Source organism: Antedon bifida, chromosome 4, assembly GCF_963402885.1.
Source record: "Antedon bifida chromosome 4, ecAntBifi1.1, whole genome shotgun sequence".
In the NCBI taxonomy this organism is placed as follows: Eukaryota; Metazoa; Echinodermata; class Crinoidea; order Comatulida; family Antedonidae; genus Antedon; species Antedon bifida.
The window spans coordinates 5250231-5276024 of NC_136229.1; the positions used below are offsets into that span (position 1 = coordinate 5250231).

At 32.0% G+C, this 25794-nt stretch overlaps 1 protein-coding gene across 1 annotated transcript; it reads left to right on the forward strand.

The window, feature by feature from the left end:
• Positions 1-1997: 1997 nt before the first annotated feature.
• LOC144839916 (cilia- and flagella-associated protein 69-like) lies at positions 1998-25178 on the forward strand. The gene is made up of 24 exons (XM_078695497.1): positions 1998-2012; positions 2429-2549; positions 3423-3485; positions 3968-4033; positions 4659-4768; positions 5059-5135; positions 5421-5593; positions 6757-6917; positions 7331-7426; positions 7790-7855; positions 8270-8330; positions 8745-8837; positions 9167-9464; positions 9779-9943; positions 11241-11356; positions 11615-11815; positions 13320-13512; positions 15685-15822; positions 17932-18080; positions 19142-19267; positions 20574-20660; positions 21665-21729; positions 22359-22401; positions 23461-25178. The coding sequence occupies exons 2-24, from the start codon at positions 2466-2468 to the stop codon at positions 23578-23580; spliced, it is 2751 nt and encodes a 916-aa protein (XP_078551623.1). The 5' UTR covers positions 1998-2012; positions 2429-2465; the 3' UTR covers positions 23581-25178.
• Positions 25179-25794: the final 616 nt, after the last annotated feature.

Genomic DNA, 25794 nt, shown 5'->3' on the forward strand with positions numbered 1-25794 from the left:
GACAGAAATATAATATAGTCTATAAAATAGGGAGGATTTACTTTGCAAAGACAATTTTTTATAATTTGATTTGAAATTAAAATAATTTTATGTTGTAATAAATAAAATAAATCAATAGATAGAGTAGTCATATTTTCTTCCCAAAGTGTTAAGAAAGTAACCTATTATGGACAAACAACAGCGCCCTCTAGTCTCTATTGTGGACAGAAAGTAACCTATTGTGGACAAACAACAGCGCCCTCTAGTCTCTATTGTGGACAGAAAGTAACCTATTGTGGACAGAAAAGTAACCTATTGTGGACAGAAAGTAACCTATTATGGACAGAAAAGTAACCTATTGTGGACAGAAAGTAACCTATTATGGACAGAAAAGTAACCTATTGTGGACAGATTTCACCAACCCTATTGGCTAATTGGGTATGGGAATCGTCTCACATAGACCTGCACAATTTGAATCTTGGTGTTTTAGACTTTAGAATAATTAAGTAGCTAAGAATGAGAATGAGCCGCGCGCGCCAGGGTGGCAATTGTACTCGTCAGAAACAATTTACAGACATTTGAACATACTCGTGGGGAATCACGGGAGAGCCAAATTTAAAATATTTTGAATATTTATTCACGTTGAGAAAAATTAAATTATTGTGGTGGTGACGGTGTTTTTTTAATTGCCTACTGCATTTATTGTGTGTTCTACTGAACTCCTGTGATTTGTTATTTATTTTCCCTTTCCATTGGCCTAAAGGATGTGCCTAGTTTCTATTATGTAACAACAATTGAGTTATGTACTTAAATGTGATCTGTATTATGAAAATACATAAGAACGATTTTATAAATAGTCTAGGTACGTAGAATCAGACCGAAGTAATAACCTTTTTTGTCATTCATTATGAAATCAAACAAGTTATTCAAGGAACGAAATAGATAATTATTATTTAATATTAATAATAAAACAAGGCCATTACATGGCTGCATTCGCGTGCTCAAGTTAGTGTTTACCGACCGACCGACCGACCGACCGACCGACCAACCGACCGACATTGTGAGCTGTGACTAAAAACATGTAGTTATACAATTTGTATTATCTATTTTTAACCAATTTTAAAATTGTAAGTTACCCGTTGATGATCCAATAGACCTATCTTGAACAATATTGCTGTGTTTTTGGTGTGTTTTATTTTTTCTCAATTTAATTCATTCTAAATCCTCAGCACCATCTTTTAAAACGTGTAGGCCTATGTGGCACTTGTATTTAAAAAAAACGTTTAAATAATGTTTGTAATAGTGATGACAAAATAGTTGCCTGCTTAATTTCTACTTAAAGTTAAGTTTTTGTGTAGGTCCCTGTAGAACAAAATAACAATGAAACTAATTGCATAGCCCCTGGCATCTTAAGCTATCAAACATTATGTAATAAAAAAAAATGTAATGTGCCCATATATGGACATGATGATGTCATATCACTAGCATATTTGAGAATATCACTACCATATATTTGGGCACATAACACTGTGTTTTTTTGTCAAACTAGTATAAAGCTCTGACTACACAATCAAACTAGTTTGACAAAAAGGTGTGATGTACCCAAATTTGGTAGTGAAATGCTCAAATAATAATATGGTAGTGATATGACACCATTATGTCCATTATAGGCACATCACATTTTTTTTGGCACATAAACTTTGATAGTGTAGACAGAGCTGCTGTAGTGTAGATAGAGTTTTTTAGGCTATTTTAATCTATTTAGTTGCCCTGTATAATATTTATATCGACGAAAAACGAATAGAAACCGAAATTGACTTCAACTTGACGCTAAACCAAACATTCTTCTACATTTAGAGATACAATATTATTATACTAAATCAGAGTAGGCATATCAGTTTTAATAGTATTCGAAGACTTCATTGTTTTGAGAACCTCTTTTATTTTATGTATGTTTAGTTTCACAGCTATCCCATAATCCCTACTTCCAATCTCCCTAGTTACGGACTCAAGATGGCGATGAGTTCGCGAAGGTATTGTAAACAAATTAAATTTACGGTATTTGTAAGATAATAACTTCATGTTTAAAAAATAAAATGTGATATTGTTTAAGCTAGTACTTATAGATAAATTGAATTATTACATATGGTAAGATAATTATGAGAATTATACGTTGGCCTAGGCTAGGCCTAGCTGCCTAATTATACTAACTAAAGACTGGGAAGGACTAGGCCTAGCTTGAGGAGGCCGGGCCGGGTAGGCCCAGCAGCTAGACTGAGCCTAGGCCAGGATTCCCTAGGCCTACTAACAATCTGCCTAGCCTAGGGCCTAGGCCCCTAGTTGGTAGACCTATTATTATATGGGATACAGCCTATATAGCTAGGTAGGCCTTGTTTAGTCATGTTATTGGCATATTCAATTTATTTTATTATTAAGTTATAAATTGTAGATTTAATTAATGAAGTGACAAAGACCAAATCAACAACATGGCAACAAATGAAGTTGAGATGAAACCAAAAATTCCGGTAGTTGGCCATGTCATAACTGATGATGACTTAGGCATTAAGAAGGCAAGTTTGAATATTTATGTTCATTTGTGTTTACTGATCAAATAATTGTTTATTTTATCGATTGTTATTTATTATTATAATCATAATGGTAGGCCTATTGAATCATCAATCGGTGCTCGCAGAATAAAAAAAACATTCATTAAACAAAAGGTTGTGTAAGAATATTTTCTTGCCCTCCCAAGTTTTTAATCGACTCCTATTTTTCTCTGAATCTCTTCACCTTCTATTTAGGCCTATTACTAAAAATAGTATCTGCCAACTCTAGTCTCACACATGAGATGAGGTGATTTCTCTCATAGCCATAAAAATTAAGAAAAAAACAATTTTTTTGCAATTAACTTTAAGTCTGGGGGTAAAAAAATATCAATAACATACACTGACTTCACAAATGTTTTAATTATTTTGATGAGCATAACAATAATAGGCTTATGTTAGCCGAGGCTACAGTAGGCTATGTTACTGTTAGTTTGTAATTATGGCCATGTAGTACAGGACCGCCTAACTTAATTTGGTAGAAAATAATTACATACAGAGGGGAATTTTGTAATTATATTGAGATATTACAACATAGATGGCATGCTATATACATGTTCAATTTATTGTCTTACGCATGGCCACTGAAAAAGTTACTATTCTAGTTAAGATTTGTACTCAAAAGGTCAGAACAAGTTTATTTATTTCATCAACAACTGATTTTAACTTTATTTCTAGCAGAAAAAATAAATATAAGTTAAATTTAATTTCATAGCATGTTACTAACAATGGCATTGATACGAATAAAAATCATTGCCGATTACAAGGCATGGGGTAATATGACCCATTGTTTTTTTTTTTTTTTAGTTTTACTTAATTTTTTACTTATTTTCAATTTAGGGTGTGAAGCTTCAGCCAATTAGTTTTTCAAATGTCATTAAACTTTTAACAGATCCACATTCAGTAAGTACAATGATTTCTAACTTTAGTCAATTTAATAAATATTTGCATTTTCTTTTGATAAATGACTGGGTTTAACCCATTCCATTTAAGAAAAATTAACCAATAATTGTCTCATTCAAATTAGATAATTATCTGATTTTAATGTTGAAAGGACGATCAAAGCATATTGATCGAAACGTCGAGAAACTCAACAGTTCTTTTCATTTGATTTTGCCATGCAAACCTTCAAACAATATATATCTGATTTTAATGCAATAATTTTTGCCATTTGACCTGAAAGACAATTGTTGCGTTGTAGTAATTGAGAACTTGGTGTTACGGTATTGATCGATCATGCGTACTTGGTTTTTTAATTAATTATCTGATTGTTTAAAAGAATGAACCATTCGTTTTTGTTATGGCTGTGAAAACACGGTCAAAGAGACACAAAATGATATCAGTTTTAGTTTTAAAGGTACTTTTTTTTTCTTTTTTTTTTGTAGGCAACACTTTACAACCGGCATGTTCATGCTCTACAGAGACTTGTAAACCATTACCAGCATGGCTTTGTATCCTTTGTGTACTAATGACATTAAATGTTAAGAGAGTATGGAGAGACGATTTGATAGTGCTTAGCACTCATGGCAATCCCCAGGGTGCTGCACTATTGTCATGTATTATATATGATGTTGTTTGTGCCTGAAAATTCAATAAAATAAGAATAAATAAAGATGAAAATAGATAATACAGTAAATAGTAATTCTTGAAAAGAATGTTTGTGCCATAAAGACACCTGCACAGATAAACAATAAATGATATTCAGGATAGTAAAAAACATAATAGGCAACCGTTGAATTTTCATAATCTTCCACTGATTTGGAGAGTCATCATCGATCTCCTCTGCTGCCAAACATACTAAAAAGATGGGCATAAAAGTACTGAATAAACTAAATTTAATTTATCTGAACAATGTAATGTGTTTTGTTGTAGCTATAACAAAAATATAACCAGTTAGAGACTGTTTGCCTATTTTTGGATGATTTTGATTTGATTAAACACTTTACCAAACATGACTAATTTACTACAATACAGTCCATTCAACAAACTACATTATCTCGTTATTTGAAAAACATACACGGAATATTTAAAAAAAGTTTTAATTGAATTAATATTTGCTTAACCAATTTGATACAGCTTTTAAAAGATTTGGTGCAAGTATTTAAGGTGCTGAATGTGATGGCTGACAGGGTTTCAGAGTACCCACTCTACCTGACGCCAATGATAAATATACTCAAGTTATGTAGGTAAGTATCTTTTACATTATTTCCTTGTTGGTCACTCTTTTAATTTCAATTGACTAAAATAAGAATTTATAGCTAGTTTCTCTATAGCCACGTTTTTTTTAAAGATTTATTTTGCAATGCATATTCTACTAAAAAGTTTTTTTTAAATATTTACATTCATTCATTAGTGGAAATTACTTCCATTTATTGTCATTTGCATATAAAATATACATAGAAATTATGTTATCCTATCTATTTTTAACCTCAATATCCCCTTATTTAATTAATGATTTTTCATGTGTCTTTTTAAGTTTGCCCTTCTTGAGACAAAAGTCCTCGGATGAGAGCATCTTCTCTCAAATATCTGTTGAATCGCTATCACAAATTGGTAAGTACAATTGAATTGTTATATTTTTTTATAAAGATTATTAAATTTAGATATAAAACGGTATAGTGTAAAAATATTAAAATAAGCAACTGAATTGAGCAATGCTCTACCAACCGTTACAGTACGCATTTTGTAAGTACCTGGAAATGTCAACTGTCAGATTATATTGAGAAAACACCACAATAATTTATCTCAAAGTGTAATGCATACACTCCTGCTATGGAATGCCAAACCTGCCTTTACAAACCTTTTAACATAGTTTAACAATATCTTGTTTTATGCCAGCTTACCTTGTACGAGTTCCAAATAAAGAGGTTCGTAAACAGCTTGCAGACACCCTTTTTAACATATACACTACAGACCCACCAAATGTTGAATTTCAAGATCTCGTACCAGTCACCAGGGCTTTCAATATCGAACAAGTCAATTTGAGCGATATTGCTGAGACACTTACTAAGGTAGGCATCTTTTTAAAAACTATACCTGAATCTTATTTTAAATGACAAACAATGTGCTGCTTAGTCAAACATTCAATGGGGCGGAGCAACATGCCAAACATGAATAAATGCATTCAAACAGTGCACCCCCAAACGGTCTGCCAAATGCATCTCTACGACGTTTGTCGTACTACATTAGCAAACGTGTCTAAACATTGAAATAATTTGCCGAAGGTGCCTAAAACTTAGAATCTTACATGAAATTTCGGACCATTATTTTCTATGCAAACACGAAAGTACTTAAATCAATATAGTATTGAAGCCTGTTTGCATACTATACTTACTGTAGCTGAATCTATCATGAAAATTCTACCTTCTCTTTTATAATTACTGTATATACATACATTTAGGCATACATATCTAGTAAATCAATATTGCTAAAGTAAAGAATCTAATTGAACTTTATACTTTCCTGAAACATTGGTCTCTTTAGTTAATTACCGTTTTATGCCCACAAATACTGTTTTACTAAAACTAGTAGTTAAATTTGACATAATTAATTACAGTACTTTATAATAGTAAACTATACTTACTGCACAATGTTTTGATTCAAGTTATTTCTTGTTTTGATAATTGTACTGTTTGGAAAAAAAGGAGTGCTAGAGTGGATACAGTTACTTCCATATAGCTTTAACCCCTAGATACCACACCATATTTCCTTTTTATGTAAAAAAACATATTGCAGTCAGGAAACCACATTGTTTCTAGAAAATGCACTTGTTCTACTGTTTGTCCTTGTCCTATCACACTGTCCAGTTTTTTCACATGACATTTTAATGAATGTTTTAGTTCATAATCCAGGACATATTTAATAAGGGAGGGGGGAGGTCTCAGTGGTTTAGGTGGAGGGGTGCATCAGATGAATTAAACAATCATTTTCTATTCCCCTTTGAACCATTTCATTTCATTTATTTATTCGACCAAAACACAGTACATAACAGAACAGAAACAGAGCACAATGGTCAGGGGCAACTAAAGCAAAACAATTACTTTAACTCAAAGAGTCAGTTGCCCCTTAAGAACCATAAACAATTTAAAAACAATAAACAATATTTAACTTTAATATTTACAAGTATTCTTGATATTGCAATAAATAAATACTGAAGTTATATTTTTATTTTTAGTCTCTGCCATTATTTGAAGTTGACCTTGAGGTCAAGATGAGCTTTTTGGATGTTCTCCAACACCTGTCCTCTTTTTCACCTGTCAACTGTCGGAAGATGATAAGCGTGGATGGAGTCAGCCGAATTCTTGGTCGTTTAAACGACCAGGAACCAAGTGGAAAGTAAGTCCAATTCATAAAAGACCACCGGCAGCGACAATTACATTAATAACATACCTTTGTAACACAGTCATACAATAATAAAAATAATGATGAATTCACACTATGTCCAAAATATCAGTTTATTAATATATAATATATAAATAATAATAGTTTATTATTACAATATTTGTAAAGTTCAATCACATTAAAAACATTTGCAATAACATTCCATAGACTGAACTCTGATTCTATAGAAGTATAGTAGCCTCTAGCTTATAATAAGGTATTTGGTAACAATGCTGTTTGCCTTAAATCATTCTGCTTTTGTAATTTAGAGGATTTAGACAATATAGTATTGTGCAAATTGTCAACTAAGACAAACAAAATATTAATTGTCAACTAAGCATCCAAAATATTCATATGTTTTGTTACAGGTTGTTATATAGAAGTATTGAGATTCTATTGAACCTCCTTGAGTATGGAAAAGGAGAGGAAGTCGCAAAACAGATTAATTCTTTCATCTGTATCTCGTAAGTTGTATAAAAATAATTGTGCTGATAACTAATAATTCATTCTTATATAGCGCTTAATGCACAAAGCCTCTCTAAGCGCTTCACGTTATTACCCATTTTTTTGATCAAACACGTATGAAAACAACTCCCATAATGTTGCAGCTAGTAATTACTGTAGTGCCACATGCCCTCATTTCTTGTCTATATAATGCACAATAATTTAGGGCATTCATATTTTGTTATTAACCAAAATAAATCTTAACCTGAGACTAATACTGTATTATATTCATCACTTGGCCAAAAACAATCTATTGTACACAATATGAATACTATTATATTGGGTCAATAATTCAAAAGCTTTTTCTTGTTTGAATTTATTAGGGCGTTGAGAGATGCATTTTTAGCTCAGATGACGCAAGGATACAGCCATTATGATCGGCAGTTAAGGTAAGATAAAAGGCATTTCAACAGTGTTAAATCCCTATGCCATTTCGAGGAAACTAAGAACTTCAACACTGCTATTTACAAAGATCTTGCCAATCCCTTGCTTATTGAAGAAATACTGTATAAAGTAATTACAGTATATACAGTACATTTCCGCCCATTTTCCACCCTGGTTGGTTATTGTATTATAAAATGTTTCAAATAATAATATAATAATGATATTTAACTATCGTTCATTTTAATTTTATTTATCATCAGTGTATTATTGTCATTTTCATTCACTATTGCCGGATGTTGTTATTTTCTATTTTTTTAAAGATATTGTTATTTACTATTTGTGTGTTATATTACTACTATTGTGTACTGATGTTTGTTGTCATTTACTAATGCTTACTATTTTTTTGTTTTTATTTACAGGAATGATTTGTTGGTTTTAGTATCATTAGCTGCAAGTCATTGCCCGTATGCTCCATTCATTGTAAGTTCATTCTCTTTATTTATAAACAATGTAGTTTAAACACAACATCAAAGATGCTAAACCATTCATACCTAAAGTCCATTCTACACTATCAAACTAGTTTGACAAAAAAAGTGTGAAGTGCCCAAATATGGTAGTGATATGCCCAAATATGATAGTGATATGACATCATAATGTTCATATATGGGCACAGACAAAGCTTTAGTTTAAGCGATTTTTCTCAACGGAAAAGTTTGCGTTGTTTAACGTTTTCTATTCAAATGATTTTCTGTTGAGTACAATCCGTACCATAGAATACAAAAGTACTCAACATATCTTTTTGTTGACATGAAAGTTCTCAATCGAATTAAACAATTATTTGTTAGTATACTTTTTTTGTACATAAAATTTTGTCTTTTTAAACTTTTTTTTTAGGAATCTGGGTTTGCCAAACAGCTGATTCTTTTTGCCACATTTCAAGAAGTGAGAAGTCACAACATGCTGGTGAAACATCTCAAACTTTCTACTGTAATTAATATGTTTTAAAAATATTAAAAACAAACAATTAACTTGTCTATTTTGTATATAAAATATTAGATCCATTCATGTTTCAGAATAGATTAAATATCACACAGTACACATGAGGTCAAATAAATTGGGGCGTATGAGTCAGAGGTTGGTTAGAGGCGTGGATACATACTCAGTTCATAACCATGAGACATTTAAAAACTGATGTTTTTATGTCTTTATAGTTAATTAATGTTTGTATTCTATTTTTAAGAAAGAAGTAAAGAATTTCTTTTCCTAATAATATGAATCAAATGAATTTTGAAGCTACCATTCTGATTTGATTTTAGAATCATGAGGACTTTGAACTTAAAAAACTACTGATGAGTGTAGTTGTTGTACTGAGCAAAGAGCCCGCTATGATTCCACTGCTGGTCGAAGGTCACTTCCTACTTGCGTTGTTGTCGTACATTCGCAATAACGAGGAAACATCGCAGCCACAGGAATGGTCACCCGCTCAGTTTGAGGAGCTGCAACTACACGCGATGACATCACTTTGCACGATAGCACCACAATGTGTGCAGGATTATATGAGTTACCAAGGCAACACGCGTTTGCTTCTTCTACTTGAGTGGTGTGTTGGAAAAGGTAATTGTTTATTTTCAAATACAAAAATTACAGTTACGAATTAAGAGACGTTTACTATATTACTTTAAAATAAAATTTATATGAAAAAGAAGATTGACGTTTCGGAACCATCATGGAACCATTCTCAAGAACAAATGAGTAAAATTAACAAAATACAAAGCACCAAAGGGTGACAGGAAATACTTATAAACATTTTGTAACAAAGACTGAAAAGTCTAAAAAAAATACAGTGCAGCATTAAAGATGGCCACTCAATTAACAAACCAGAGTTTTACTGAAATCAATGTTAATTTTGTGGTTTTTTTTTATTACAGATGATTATGGTGGCCATGGCAACTCTTATCACGCTACAGGCGGCCGTGGTAACAAGCGAGCTCAGATGCGTTATTGCATGCACCTCATGCGCAGTATGGTTTCGTTAGCAGATGAAGCTTGTAATCAAGACTTAGTCGACCAAGGAGCCATCTCTCAACTTTTAGGTAAGACACTCGTTTTACAGAATGTTATATTGTTTTTGCAACCTTTCCCTGAAAATGGTTCAATTGAAAGTACAATTCTGGTCATTTTGATATCTCATGAGTACAAATGCATGCAGTAGCAAACATTTATATATTGGACACACATAAAAACTCTCTCTAATCATTTTTGAGTAATACTCTTAAGGAGTCCATGTTCTGTTTCTACTAGATTTATAAACACCCCCCTCTATAATATAACTTTAATGAAAGCCATGGTACAAGCGCAACCCCTCCATGAGGGCAGTTTGGATGTAGTTACAAATCTTTTGCTAGTACTATTACGTTCATTTTTATAGGCCTACAGTACTTCTTATAGTATAGATATGGTTATTTCTTTACTAGATTTATAAACACCCCCCTCTATATTTTAACTTTTCAAAAAGAATATTCACATACCCAAGGATATATTTTTATTTATTATGAAGCGAGTAAGTTAATACAATTGTATATTGTATTAATTATACAGGTAGAAATATTTGAAGAATAATTAATGGAACTATATCTTGACAGAGAATTAGGTTACATAACTCCATGTAATAGATATCTAATATAAACCTCATAAATGAAAGATTTCTTTTTGTAGTCATTTCCACACTGCTTTTTATCTGATTAAGTTCTTTATTGTGCCTGCCTTTAATTTTCATGATTTTTGGGAATGGAAATTACATGTTAAATTGATTATAATATCTGTCAGGATGAATTTTTCCTATCAAATACTACTTCCCTCTCAATGGGAAATCTGAGTACTAACTAAAATCATGAACATTTTCATTTTAATACTTGATAATTTTTTATCTACTGCAATGTATGTAACCATTAATTAGTCAGATGTTTTTCCCTATTTAGATGTAACTGACATTGACACGGTGACAATGTATTGTGTACGTTATAAAGGGGAAATCCCAGGCTGTGCTGAATTTTTTCAGTGGTGGATCAGTGGAATTTTTACCCTCCAAAAAATAAAATGCAATTTCCAAGAACCTACATGTCCATATTCATAAAATGTTCTTTCTTTTCCTCAGCCCCAACCATGGTGGGGCTGAGGTGTGACAGACTCTCTTTACCTTCATTACATTGGTCTAGCTGGGTAGTTGGGCCGCGGTTGGTTTCCAGAAAGAGGATTTTAGGCTGCGAAATAAACAGTTTGTGGAACACTGCTCTAGGCCACCAGAAGCTTGCACTGATTGCAAAGGATTCAACCCCAAGACAACATATAAATATTTTGAAATTTTTTTTTAATGAATTTTATTTCTTTTAGATATCTTAAGTAGTGCCAGTAAATCAACATTTCCGGATGATGATGTGGACGTTGAGATGCAGTGCGATATGTTGTTTATTCTTTCTGCTCTTTGTGAGGGTGAGCTTCATCGAAAGGTTAGTAAATGAAGCAATTGACTACTAAATACTATCATTCAAAATGATTAATGTTTTAGATTTCTGGGAATTTTAATAATAAAATATGCTATAGATTTTCTTTTTCAAAAAGTATTAATTTAATCTCTGTGTGGGTGGATGAGGTCGAGCAGTAAACGCTACTGGCACGCCAAACCTGTTTGTCCTGTATGCACATACACAACAAATTGTCACCAAAACTTTGTAAATCAATTACATTTTTTCCCCACCTTTTCACAGGAATTATTTGGAAGCAAAGGAGTAGAAGCTGTTGTACAATACCTGCAAGTGAATGCCAAAAAGGTCTGTAATGGCCTAGGTCACCATCGACTTATGGTAGCATGCATTGACTGCATCTGGTCCTGCGTTATTGGCAGCAGCATCAATGAAGATGTATACTTGGCTGGAGAGGGTGTGTTTCTTCTATTGAATTTACTACAGGTAAGAGAAATAATATAAGTTATGAATATTAGTTATTACCATAGAGATATTATAGTGAACTATATTATTTCTATGATGATTATTTAAGGTTAAGGTGAGTCTCGTATTTATGAACATGTGGAATGAGCTGTTTAGATGTTTTGTAAGACACATTAAAACCTATTGTACACTATCTACTGGTATAATATTCAATGTAATATTTACCTGGTAAATTAGGATGTTTACCTTGAAAATATGTTTTTATAGTTATTATTTTAATTTGTTTCAGTATTCCACTATTTAGGTTAAACATTTATTTCATTTTATATTAAACTTTATTTTTATGGTTTTCTGTTCTGTTATTAAATCGGTTTAAATAAATATTTGGATAGAAACTTGATTATGGGAAATATAAAACTATATAACTTCCAGTGTCCGTAGTTCCTTATATCATGTCTGTATAAAGTACTTAGCTACTGTAGGTCTCACATTAACATGCTTCGTTGGGTTTGTGGAAGGTGGGGTTTACAATGAAATTTTACCATTGTGACCATAATGAAATTCAGGTTTGAGATTATGTCAGAAAGTCTGGTTTTGGGAGAGTTTAAAGCTCTGTCTACACTATCAAACTAGTTTGACAAAAAGGTATGATGTGACCAAATATGGTAGTGATATGATGTCATCATGTCCATATATGGGCACATCACATTTTGTTTGTCACATAAAGTTTGATAGTGTAGACAGACCTTTATAGAAAAGTAGTATATTTGAACATTTTCTAATTATAAGTATAACATGATGTTAAGCTCTGTCTGCACTATAAAAAAAGTGTGATGTTCCTAAATATGGTAGTGATGTTCCCAAATATGGTAGTGATGTTCCCAAATATGGTAGTGATGTGCCCAAATATGGTAGTGATGTGCCCAAATATGGTAGTGATGTTCCCAAATATGGTAGTGATGTTCCCAAATATGTTAGTGATGTGCCCAAATATATTAGTGATGTGCCCAAATATATTAGTGATATGACATTGTCATAGTGTCCATATGGGCACATTTTTTTTTCACATAAAGTTTGATAGTGTAGACAGAGCTTTAAAACAACAAGAAAGCTGACGCCCCTTTTATCAAACACTTGAAATTTTACCACCTCTACTTAGAGCATCTTTTTTTAAATGTGATGATCCTCGTTATCTACTTCAAATTAATTGAACATCTTGTGTTACAATTGATGAGTAGTAGCACCAGCTGGTTAATTCTACTTAAATCAACTTTACATTTTGATCAATACTAAATTGTTTTAAAACTATTATTGATTTCATTTTCATTAAAAATAAAAACCAAAAAAAATCATCAACACAAGCATTAGCAAACAAATTTTGTGAATTTTTTTCTAAAGTTTGCATAAAAAATATTTAATTAGCATTGACTCTTTTTGAAATAATGAATACAAATAAAAGATTCAACATATCCTTATTATAAACTGCTTTATTATATAACTGCTTTATTTAACTGCTTTCTTATAGACTTGTCCAGCTGATATGTACAACCTGATTTTAGGGTGTCTCGTTGACCTTTGCGAGAACCCTAAATCAGTCAGTCATATGATGGCATGGAGAGGTAAAGAGAACAGAACAGCTTGTAATCTGCTCATTGATGTGTGGAGAAAAGAGGAAGATGCCATTGGTGTAAAGAGGGATGAAAATGGATGCATTGCAGGTAATGTGTGATTCTAGTTAAATTTCAAGATTAACTAAAGCTCTGTCTACACTATCAAACTTTATGTGACAACAAATGTGATGTGCCCATATATCGACATGATGATGTCATCACTACCATATTTGGGTATATCACTACTATATTTGGGCTCATCGCACCTTTTTTGTCAAGCTAATGTAGACAGAGCTTTACAGTAAGGTGTTAAAAGAATCATATAAATTTATCACCAACTGGTGACGTTTAGATATTAACAACAATGGCTGCCTGCAACCAGACAATACCTTCACATAATTTTTACCTAGGTCTAATGTAAGCAAGTATCTAAATGTTATTATTACTATCTCTGTTGGATAGAAAAGCAATTAGTACAGAAAAGGGTTTGTTAGGGTTCAATAGTGGTCAAGTGCCCTATCAGATTCAATAGTGGTTATAATCCCTATCGGTTAAAATTTCCACTCTCCAACTGCAATGTGCTAATATAATGATATATTTCAACAAGGTCTATTTTATTTTTTTTACTTTTTTGGCAATTTAAGCGTACTAGGATTAACAAATCATGTTTGTTTGCTTGGTGTTTGTTCAGAGAAAACACACCCAAGAGCTTATTGAACTTATGTATTCCAAGGCTAGATCATTCAATAATAGAAGCTCAAAATACAACATAATCACTACATAATCTGATTATGAAATCAGATTTGATTGTATTGTTTTATCTTTTACTGATAAGAATATTAAAATATTCATTAAAAAAAAAGTTCTTTAAAATCCCAATATTGTAAATATCTAATTGCCAAACAGCCGATAACAAATATCTAAAGCTCTTTCTACACATTCAAACTTTATGTGACAACAAAATGTGAATATGATGTCATATCACTACCATTTTGGGCACATCACACTTTTTTGTCAAACTAGTTTGATAGAGCAGACAGAGCCTAGACATCTAACACTGTGGCCTGTTTTTTTTTCTGTTGTATAAAGCCTGTCTGCAAATACAATGTCGGGCTGCGTACACACACACACCTGGCACCTTCAAAATGTTCGATACAGGTCAGGGAAGTAGGCTATTCAATGCAAGCCCATCACCATTGAAATGTAGAATTCATAGAATACTGTACCTCTCTCCACCCAGGTGTATAAATGGGTACCCGGTTAGATCAAGACACAACTTTGCGCTGATTACTTCATTATGGGAGTATGTTTCCATATGTGTTTGATGCAAAAAATGACCTGGGTAATAATTAATGTTCAGCGCTTAGAGGTTTTACAACATTAGGCACTATATAAATCCAGGATATTATTATTATTATTACAAGATTACAGTATAACATTTCAGGTCTAATATAGTATTTACAATTATATTAATATTATAATTCCATTCATCAAATAAAACAGTGTTGATATCAAAAAACCTTCTATTGATATCAACTTTCAAGGCAATAATATTATTTATGTGTGTTATTACTTTTTATATTATATTAGGCCTATGTTTCAACTTAGTAAAGACATTGTTCAGAGTTCAGTTTTAGGTTGTACTTTATATTAGATTTCACTAATAACTCATACAAATGCATGTATATATACAGTAGATAATATTTAAATTATATTATTACTTTAATCAAGGAGAGCTTTTAATGTACTAATTTAGACTATAGCAAATTAGCAATAAATAGTACAGTAGCTCCAAACGATTCTCTACTGTATCTCCAATCACTGCTTTATTCTCTGTTTTTCACAGTGTCACATATGTATCACATGTGTGCATCATATTAAGGTTTATGGTGGGCATTATCACATGTGATATATATGTGACACTGTATCATGGTAGATTAGTGTGAGGTGAGCCCCGTGTTCATTCTGAACGTAGGGGAATGAGCTGTTAGGCGCTCATTGTACTAAGCCTCAGCATTATGTGGTAGGGTGGCCAGTTCCTTTCCACGCCGCCTTTTCCTCCCTAGCATTTTCAACCAGGTACTCATTTACAGCTGAGTGAACTGGGAATTGTCTGGAATTAAACCCAGGTCTCTCTGTATGACAGTCAAGTGTCCTAACCACTCGGCTACCCAACTCCTTCATTAGTGTAGTAGGTGTAAACACAACGTATAGTAATTATGTTAAATGTTCAGTACCATTCGCTTTTTATTGAGATTAACATAACTCTAATTTGTGTAGACCCCGTCAACCCCTTAATGGGTGCTCTACAATCTGAAGATGGTGTTCAGTCACAGCCAGCTGATTCTTCTAGCAGAGCAATACTGGATGTGTTTGAGAACTTACGTGCCAAGATTTACTCTCTCTTCTGTAAGATTGGTAAGTATTATTAACAATTAATTGACAACATTTTTTAATTCACCATGCCAAGTGGAGATATAGTAAATTAGATTTAAGTCAAAGATGTATTTGCAGTTCTTAAAAAAGTAGATAAGGCTAAATTGCTATTAGATTAATTAAGATTTCTTTTCTTTTTTAAGAAAGAAACAACTCAACTCCCATTTCATTTTCATTTCATTTATTCATCAGAAAAGAACAAATACATAACAAAACAAAAAAAAACAAAAAATTCTGGTTAACCAAAAATCAAAATGAATCACTGCCAAAGTGGCCTACCAAAATGGAAATTGAAAAGAGTTATACAATTATAATTAGAATACATTAAAGACTTTGTTTACACCATTTTGTGTACAGTTGAACAGGGTTCGCACCTTTAAGAAGGACAGTGAATGAACTCGTTTTCGGCTATTATTGACAATTTGCCAAAACTGAGTATAATAACTTGAAATAAAACAATATTATTTTGAACATTATCTTATTTGTGGTTTTAAGAAATTTACTTATGGATTAATTGATTGTCAAGTAAATATTTAAGTTTGCTGAACCCCAATAAAGTTCATGAGATCAAAAATTAAAGTTAAAGGTTGTTATAAAGTTGATAAGTTGATTGATAGATGGTTTACCTGATATTAGAAATAAATAACAGAAAGAGTATCATACCATAAAATATATACTAAATGAAAAAACAGATTCCAATCTTTATTTAGCCTAGTATAACTTCCTTAAGATGTATTGTCGCCAAAACTGTAGATTAATTAAATCAAACTTTGAATAGGCCATTTTGTAGTCAATTACTTCCGTAGAAAATTTTAAAAAATACAAATAATCTTTCACTTTCACAACGGTTATATTCAACAAAAAACCCATCCAGTCAATTTGACTATTTTTTGCTTTAAATTGTAATTTGTCAGGTAAATAGATTTTTTTTTTTCGATCCAATTTTTTCTCAAAGGTGATAACTATTACGTGACATTAAAATGGCATATTCAACAAACAATTTTTAAGTATTATTTTTTCAGGGGGTTTGAATCAAATTAACTTAAAATTTAAAAAAGTTTATGAAAACAATCATAATATATGATTAACAAAACTATGATAACAAAAACCTTTGTGTACTTTAATATTTCAAATATTTGAAATATTAAAGTACACAATTGTTTTTGTAGTTTGTTTTGGATGCTGGTTTAATGATTGACAGTAGGCCTATGTTTGTTTTTTGTTTGTTTTTTTTTTCTCTTATATATAATCCACATACATGTGAACAACAGAAAGGGTATCACCCCATGAGCGTCAATAAACAAGAAGAAAAAAACAGTATCGGTATTATAGCTCTATATAACTTCCTTCCACCAAGCTTATTGTGGTTTTACTGTTGATTGTTTTTTTTTTTAACCTTTTTTGACCCAATGAATCACTTTTGCAATGATAAACAAGAATTGCAATATGGTTTCAAGATTTTACAATAGACAAAATTAATTGATTAATCACGAGTTTGTGAAAAGCATACTAAAAGGTTGTTCCATGTTCTAAACCATAATTTTCTAAATATCTAAGTTTTCAAAGTTTAGATTATTTCTATGGGATGTCAGTGTCATTCCATGAGATGGATCACAAAAGAAAAAAAAATCATTATTAATACAGTTAACAATAATATCGTGAATACTGTATGATTGTAAATGCAAATGGAGGAATAACCTGAGACTTGCAGCCTCTGCACTGAATTGCGCACAGATGTGGATGACACATACCACAACTTTCTACTCCCCTAAGGGTGTCAAGTGCTGTCACCAACAACTGGGGCTAAATGGACCAGTAAACCGGGATAACCCCCTACTCCGAAAGATGTACTGGGTTCTTTAAAGTGCACACAAGCCAGATGTGTACACTGGACCTCCAGTTTTAAGTCCTTTTCCGAGAAGACTTGTTCTACCACCAGAACAATGGTTGAGGAGTGACTTGAACCTGTGCTGATTGTATATAGTTTACCATGGCGCCTCTTACCTTAACCGCTCGGCCACTCAACTCGAATATACATATAAATAAACAAAAATAGGTAATTTCAAAATTAACTTTGTCTTTTATTTACAGGATTTGCAGACCTGCCAGGGCTCTCCACTAATGACTTAGTTACTCTCAGTATTATTGAGAAGTACTTAGAACTGAAGGCTGGTGAGGTTTGGGATGAGGTTGTGACGGAGTTGAATCAAGAAGGCATTCGACCAGTTACACCAGATCAAGTTAGTATTCCTCCTTCCTCCAAATATAAACAATTTATTATGAGTTTATGAGCTTACCAAAAAACCTCCGGAGATCAAAGGGTTTATCTGTGGCTGTGACACAAACAGCGCGGAGAATACGTACATAGTACAGTACTGTTGGTATTTGTTGCAGCCAGACATAAGATCAAAGGACTGTTATGAGTTCATATCTTGGTAAGGCGAGCTCAGTGTCCTGTTGTCAGATTACCTTGTTCAAAGTACACCTCTATTAAGGGGACACTTTCCTGTGATACAAATAACACAATAGCCAACTCATGTTGTTTAGAGGAAAACCCATTAAGTGGATACTTTGTTGGTTTCTGATGGTGTCCCCTAGTACTGTAGGAGTTAAATACATTTTGTATAACTTTAAAGGTACTGTAATTAATAATGTGGCATTGAAAATGGCAGGTTGATGAAATATTTTGAAACAGAGGTCTAATTCACTGAGCATCCTATTAAACATGCTCTAATTAAAATTATTAGATTTATAGATATTATATTAGACATTATTTTACAAAAGTAGTACTGTCTTTGTGGTGAAGGTGTCTCAATACAATACAATTAGTATATTAACATAACAGCAAAACACCCAAAACACTTATAATGAATCAACACATTTATTAAGTATAGGCTATTTCGTTTTTTATGTACTTTAATATACATAAATGCATATTGCCATTGGAAAATCTTTTTAAATTTCCAGACAAATAAAGAATCCTAAATCCTACCAATCCGTAGGTACTGCTTTTTAGTCCTGTGTTTCCCAGTATCTCCAAACATAGTACATTAAAGATGCTTGTTAACAAATTTAGTTTTTAAAGAATTTTTAAAAATGGACGAAAGAAAACAATTGAAACTTCTTTTTAAAAAATTTCGGTTTTTAAAAATTAACAAAATAGAAGAAAAAAACAATGGAAGCTTTGTGTTAACAAAATTTAGTTTTTAAAGAATTTATAAAATGGCAAAAAAAAACAATGGGAACCATGTTTATCAGGTGATCTTTTTTAATCACTTTCTGTCTTTCCTAAAAACATTAGGAAGCAATGGAGGTGATGTCACGGGCTGCTACAGAGAGGGTTAATGCTGTGATAGAATCACAAGAAGAACTCCTAGAATCACAACACGAGCAGGATCTGCTAGATGAACAGGACAAATATGCTGAGGTACATGTTCATTTACTTCATTTTATTTCAGTAAAACAGAAAAAAAACAACAAATGGAAGTGGAGCGCTGAGGAGGGTCAAGAATAGAGATACCGCTATTTATCATGAGTGACCCTCCAGCTTCTAGAAGGAGTCATGTCCAATCAGTAGCTCAGTCTTAGCCCAATCAGTAGCTCAGTCTTAGCCCAATCAGTAGCTATTAGCCCAAACAGTAGCTCTTAGCCAAGAATGCTATAATTAGTAAAAATGTCCACATACCCAGCCTTTCTTCCAGAATTCCTAGAATAGCCAGCTCATTTTTAAATCCATACTAGTAGTCTAGTTGATATTAAAAGTTGAAGGCCTAATAACCAAAGTGGTAATAACCTACTAACTTGTTTATCACCTCTGTGACATTGTGCTTCAATTAAGGAATAAATTACAGTTTAGTAAATCACCTAATAAAATCACAGTTTACTTGATAGATATGCATTCTCATCTAATTATCCCATTAATTATTCAATTAATGTCCTAATTTGATCTATTTGTTTTGAAGGTGTTTAATAATTGTTTTGTTATTGTCATTTGCTTTTACTTTGATATTAGCTAGCCTCAACTTTGTTTTTATTCAGCAAGTTGTTATTAATTGTTTTAATATACACTGCATATATCTGACATGCCATTGTAGTAAACTAGTAGTACTTATATCTTAATAACCTCATCTTAAATACACTATATATCATGTCAGAGGAATATACAGGTATATATTCCTCAGAGTGATATACAGGTATATATTCCTCAGAGTGATATACAGGTATATATTCCTTCAACATGATATAGTGTTGTATACAGAAGGTGTACTATATTAAAAGAAAATCTAAACCTATAATTCTGAATTATTACAATAAATAAATAAAGTATGAGACAATTTGAATGAAAACAAAATAATAAAATTGCCACAACCGACATTCTTAGATACATTTTGGTAAACTGGGGAAGGAAAGACTAATAGCCATAGCTATTACTCATTTCAAAATGGAACATCTTTTAATCCTTTGTGCTGTATTAAAATACAGCACAAGGGATTAGGATCAAGTTCAAGATCCTGTTGATAATCTAGTAGATTAGAGGGAGATTAGTCTACTGTTTCTTTTCTATAGAATAAGAATTAATAACTGTCCATTTACAGTTAGATTATGGTCAACACTTAAACCATACACTATTAACAGGTAGTTGATGCAGGTTGGGATTAAGATTGCCAACTGTATAGTTGTTGATAATACAACACCGTGGACTTGTAATTATCTCTCTAAATCTTCTTCTTTAGATCCGTGAAAACCACAAACAGAAGGAGAAAGCAATTGCTGACTGGAACAGCTTTGTAACCAGAACATCAAACTACAATATGCTTAAAGTAATTATGTTCATTATTTTTTTTGGCTCTTAACTGTTTCTGCCGCCAACAGTATTAGCATGACCACAGTTATTGCTACCTTTTCTTGGTAAGAACCAACTTACTTGGGTAAATAACTCGGTCTGAACAGCCTCATAAATTAATTGCAGCAAAAACAGGTCACTGTTATAGATTCTATATAATGGAGCATTTTTTCACCATTAAGGATATGCAGCAAAAATAGGCCCTTAGTTTCAAATAAAAGTTTTAAATAAAGATTAGAGTAAAAACCAGTTATAAATAAGGTTTTCAGTATAGGGCTTATGCAAGTTTTTAATAATAAGGTGCCCTAAATATATCCTTGTTATTCTGAGCTGCTTAATAGCTGTTTATCGATTGAACAGGTTTTTGTTTTAATAAAGCCTATTATAAAGCAGGGTCAGTGTGTAAGCTACATGTCTATACAAGAGTAGGGATTTTCCCAGTGTTTTTAAATTTCAGGTTACGGTAGTAGTAAGTCACTTCACTTTTATATAACAGGGACCAGCCAATCAGATGGCTTCCTTTGACCTAGCCTATTTCAGACCTATAGTATCAACCAATGGAAAGCTATCACTACTGGTTTATTTTTGCATCACTTATGTCTGGTAATGAAATTAAAAACAAAAATACTTTTAACTAAACTTGAGATATCCTTTAGTGGTTACACAAATAATGTATAACATATTATATTGCTATCAAAACAAACTCTATTTCTACTGTAGTTTATCATTACATTAATCAAATGTTCAGGAGCATAGACTGGTTGCTATCTGAGAGTAGGGGGAGGGGAGCGTTACAGGGAAAATGATAAATGTGGAACTTTTTTTTCAAACATTTCTGTCTTTTTTTGTTGGGGGGGTTTGTGGCTTCCTAAGCCCATGCCCCTGGTATTCAGTAACTGTTAAATTTTAAATATGTTTATTTCAATAAAACAAAATTACTGTAATGCATAAGATAAAAAAAAAATTTAATTTCTTTTATAGATTGCAAAGGATATGCAAAAAACATCAATAGATGTTTCTAGGGCTAAACTCAGTATTAATGAAAGGTAAGTTGATGTTGTGTGAGTCAGTCATATCAACACATTTGTATTAAAGCTTTTACCTTGTATGTTTGGTTTATTAATAAGAAATACAACCCCAAAATTGGTGGCCACAAAGGAAAAACAACATACACATTGCACCCCATGAGTAATGACAGAGGCACGAAAATAATAATAATATCCTGGATTTATATATCGCCTAATGTTGTGAAACCTCTAAGCGCTGAACATTATTACCCCGGTCATTTTTGCATCAAACACGTATGGAAACATACTCCCATAATGCAGCTAGTGATCAGCGCAAAGTTGTGTCTTGATCTAACCGGGTACCCATTTATATACATGGGTGGAGAGAGGCAAACGTAAGTAAAGTATCTTGCCTAAGGATACAAGTGATGCGGCAGAGTTGGATTTGAACCGCGATCTCACGATCAGTAGTCCAACGTCCAACACACTGCGCCACACACCCTTACAAAAAAAAAATAACATTATGGAAAGGATCATATTCCAGTCCCAAGAATATTGTCATAAGAGTCTCATTTAAATTTATGACATGGCTAAACATCCTTTAGTGCACAATGTGCATTATAATATGATATTAATGTATATTTATAATGTTTTATGATGTTTTTCAGTGATGTATTCCATACAACTGATCTTCCTCACCTTCAAACTACAGTAAGTTTTTTTTTTCAATTTGTTCACATACAATTCACCGGATTCTTAATAACTAATGTTGATAATTAAAAAAAAATTGTGTTTCATTCGCATGAAATAAAATGTTGATTCTAATTATGTAAAGTGTGAACTAGATGTAAGTCTAAATACCTGTTCTATCTAGAGACTCATGTGAACTAAGCTATTAATTATAGTAATGGGAATCTATACACACACATGTCTTAAATTAATAGATACAGGAAGCAACTAAGCTGTAATTAATAACAAAAATATATATACTACTATATTTTTTTTTTTGGACAATTACAGTTAAAGATGTATTGTCCCCCAAAAACATGAAAAATGAAGATTAGTAAAATCAGATTTTAAATAGGCCATTTTGCAATTTAATCAAGTTATTCACTTATGTAAAAAGAAAACAAGAAAAATTAATTATTTCACAAAAGAAACGTTTAATTTTAAACCGAAAACCATGGTCAGACCATGGAGGAAATATATAGATAAATATATATATTTCCTCCATGGTCTTACAGACAATTTTTTCAGGTAAATAATTTTTTCCATCCACTTTTTGGTCAAAAAGTGAATAACTATTAGGCCCTATGTGACATTAAAATGACATTAAAAAAATGTGGAAAAAAAATTATTTTTTAGGGGGACAATATCTTTAAATTTAGGGATCATGTAAAAATTAGTGCACTGCAGTAACTGCATCATTTTACTGAAATAATTTTTTGTATGATTTGATTTAATGTAGAAGTTATTATGCAGACAGTGCAATAAACAATCGCAAATAGCTTGATTTTGTGAGGAACATCATTGCACAATGCATGATGGGAAGGGTTTGCTCCTAAATCCTTCCCACCATGCGTCGTGCAAGTTATTTGCGATTAAAACATTATGCGCATGATTATTATTATTCAAAAATAGATTTCTAATTAATTGGGGTGTACAGGTTAAAGAGTAAACAAAATGTAGTTACTGCATTAATTGCAGTAGAATAAAAAGCTCCCTTAATAGGACGTACAGGTGTTATAATTTTAATGTATTTCTTTATAGACATTTCAAGGTCGGAGTATTGCCATTGCCAGCACCCCTCTAAATCTTGCAGAGGAAACATTACATTTCTCACGTGACAAGGATGTCAAATTAAAAGAACGCTCAGCTGTTTTTGTATAAAGTAGAAACTATAATTAGAAAAGCACTTGGCCATAATAAAAAAGAAATAAACAAAATAATTGTTGGAAACTGTACACTAAAGCTCTGTCTATACACTATAAAACTAGTTTGACAAAAATGTCCTAAATATGGTAGTGATATGCCTAAATATGGTGGTGATATGCCTAAGCATGGTGGTTATATGCCTAAACATGGTGGTGATATGACATCATTATGTCCATATATGGGCACATCATTTTTTTTTGTCACATAAAATTTGATAGTGTAGACAGAGCTAATTAAAACACATTTGTAAAAATAATAATAGCATGCAAGGCAAACAATTGTGTTATGCTATAAAGCTCTGTCTACACTATCAAACTTTATGTGACAAATAAAAGTGATGTGCCCAAATATAGACACGATTATGTCATGTCATCACTACCATATTTTGGCACATCACACTTCTTTTGTTAAAACTAGTTTGATAGTGTAGACAGAGCTTTACATTTGTTTAAAACCATCAACAATATTTATTTATTTAATTTTTTTTTTAAGGTGTGTTGAATTATATTTTGTATATAATAGATATTTTAGCTAAATAAGTCTATGGCAATAAACAGCACACACTATAAATTGTAAATTGAATAGAATTTGTAAGATAAAAATTATATTCTACCCACTTATTTTTAAGAATAAAAATGGAATTATTATCATTTTGTTTATTACCTTGACATAGATATACTATTATTCCATTCAAACAAAGTATATTGTTCATCAAATACTTTATATTGTATATTAATTACTTTTTTATTATTATTACCTACCAGATATTGATATTTTGGAGTAAATCATCTTCAGATATTGCCTTGTATGAAATGATTGTAAACACGACACACATATAAACTGATTTATAGATTAGGCCTAATATTTTTAGTTTCTTAGGAAGTGTATATTATATATAGTGATATCATTGTTAAACACTCTGATCATCAAATGTATGAAACATATTGAAAAAATATATGAAGCATTTGTGCTCCGAATTTGGTTACAGCAGGGTTATACCTCCCTGGATACAGTAACCTATTAATTGATTGATTGGTATTTTCAATGACGTCAAATCAGCTCGCATGACGTCATATTGCATTCACTTGGGCAATGCTTTAGTGGAAGTTTCAGTCATTGTATTTCACCACATTACTTTTGTACATAAAGTGCCTGGTATACAGACTGTATAAACATGCCGAAAAATGGAAGGACTTACGTGTGGTTTTCACGTTAACAAGGAGGGCTACCAAATCACCCTTCATCAATGTGTATTGAAATTTGCATTTAGAATGAAATGTTTGAAAGAGGTAGAATGAACAAACAATGCATGTTAAAGGACAGGTCACCATTAATACCTGTTTTTTTTTGTTATGGAGTTATTAGAGTAGGCCTATACTTCTATAATAACTCTTTGACCAGTGTGTAGGTCTGAGATTTCGTACTACGATATTCCGTCCAAATGTTAAAGATGTATTTTGTAAAATAAAGATTTTTAATAAGGAGTCTATTGTATATATACTAGCGACTAATGTCAATCCTACACTGGATACTGTATTGTTGTGTGGATTAAACCAAGAAAATAAAAATGTGTTGTATTGGTTTTTCTTTCAATTACTTCAATTTAAGAACCTCAATTTAAACGTCGTATTAGAAGGCGCTGTACCATCACCCCCTACCCACTCACACCAAACAACCCATTAGAGCTTTCTACTATTTTTAAATCCGAGGTCCGCCAGTATGGTGTAGTGGTTAGACAATTGACTTGACACTTGATTTCGACTTATCTATTGATCATTTAGTATATGAATTGATGTATCGACTGTGTAATGCTCTTTTTCAATTAACTTATTGAACGTAATATTTTACGTTTACATCCTTGTATGAAGCTTATGAAATCTAAGGTGATGGTCAACAATGCATTATAGATCGAACGACTTCCATCCGTCTTCCGTTCATAAACTATAATTCATATCCATTGTTCTTACAATACTACTGTGTGTGTATAGCCTCCTTATATCGTTTGACATAATACTATAGGCCTATACTTAATACACTACACGCAGTGTTCGACAATGAAGTACTACGTTGTATTTTGTTTTAATTGTTTGTCTATAGGCCTAAAGACAATCAGATAATCAACATATGGTTGTGGTTCAGTACAAAAATTGTAGATTTTTATCGTAGATT

Bases quoted from the DNA above. Each gene is read 5' to 3' on its own strand.
- LOC144839916 (XM_078695497.1), top strand. From the start codon at position 2,466: ATGGCAACAAATGAAGTTGAGATGAAACCAAAAATTCCGGTAGTTGGC. The intron at 7,856-8,269 runs GTAAGATAAAAG...TTTTATTTACAG, and splicing joins CATTATGATCGGCAGTTAAG to GAATGATTTGTTGGTTTTAG. The intron at 9,465-9,778 runs GTAATTGTTTAT...TTTTTATTACAG, and splicing joins TGAGTGGTGTGTTGGAAAAG to ATGATTATGGTGGCCATGGC.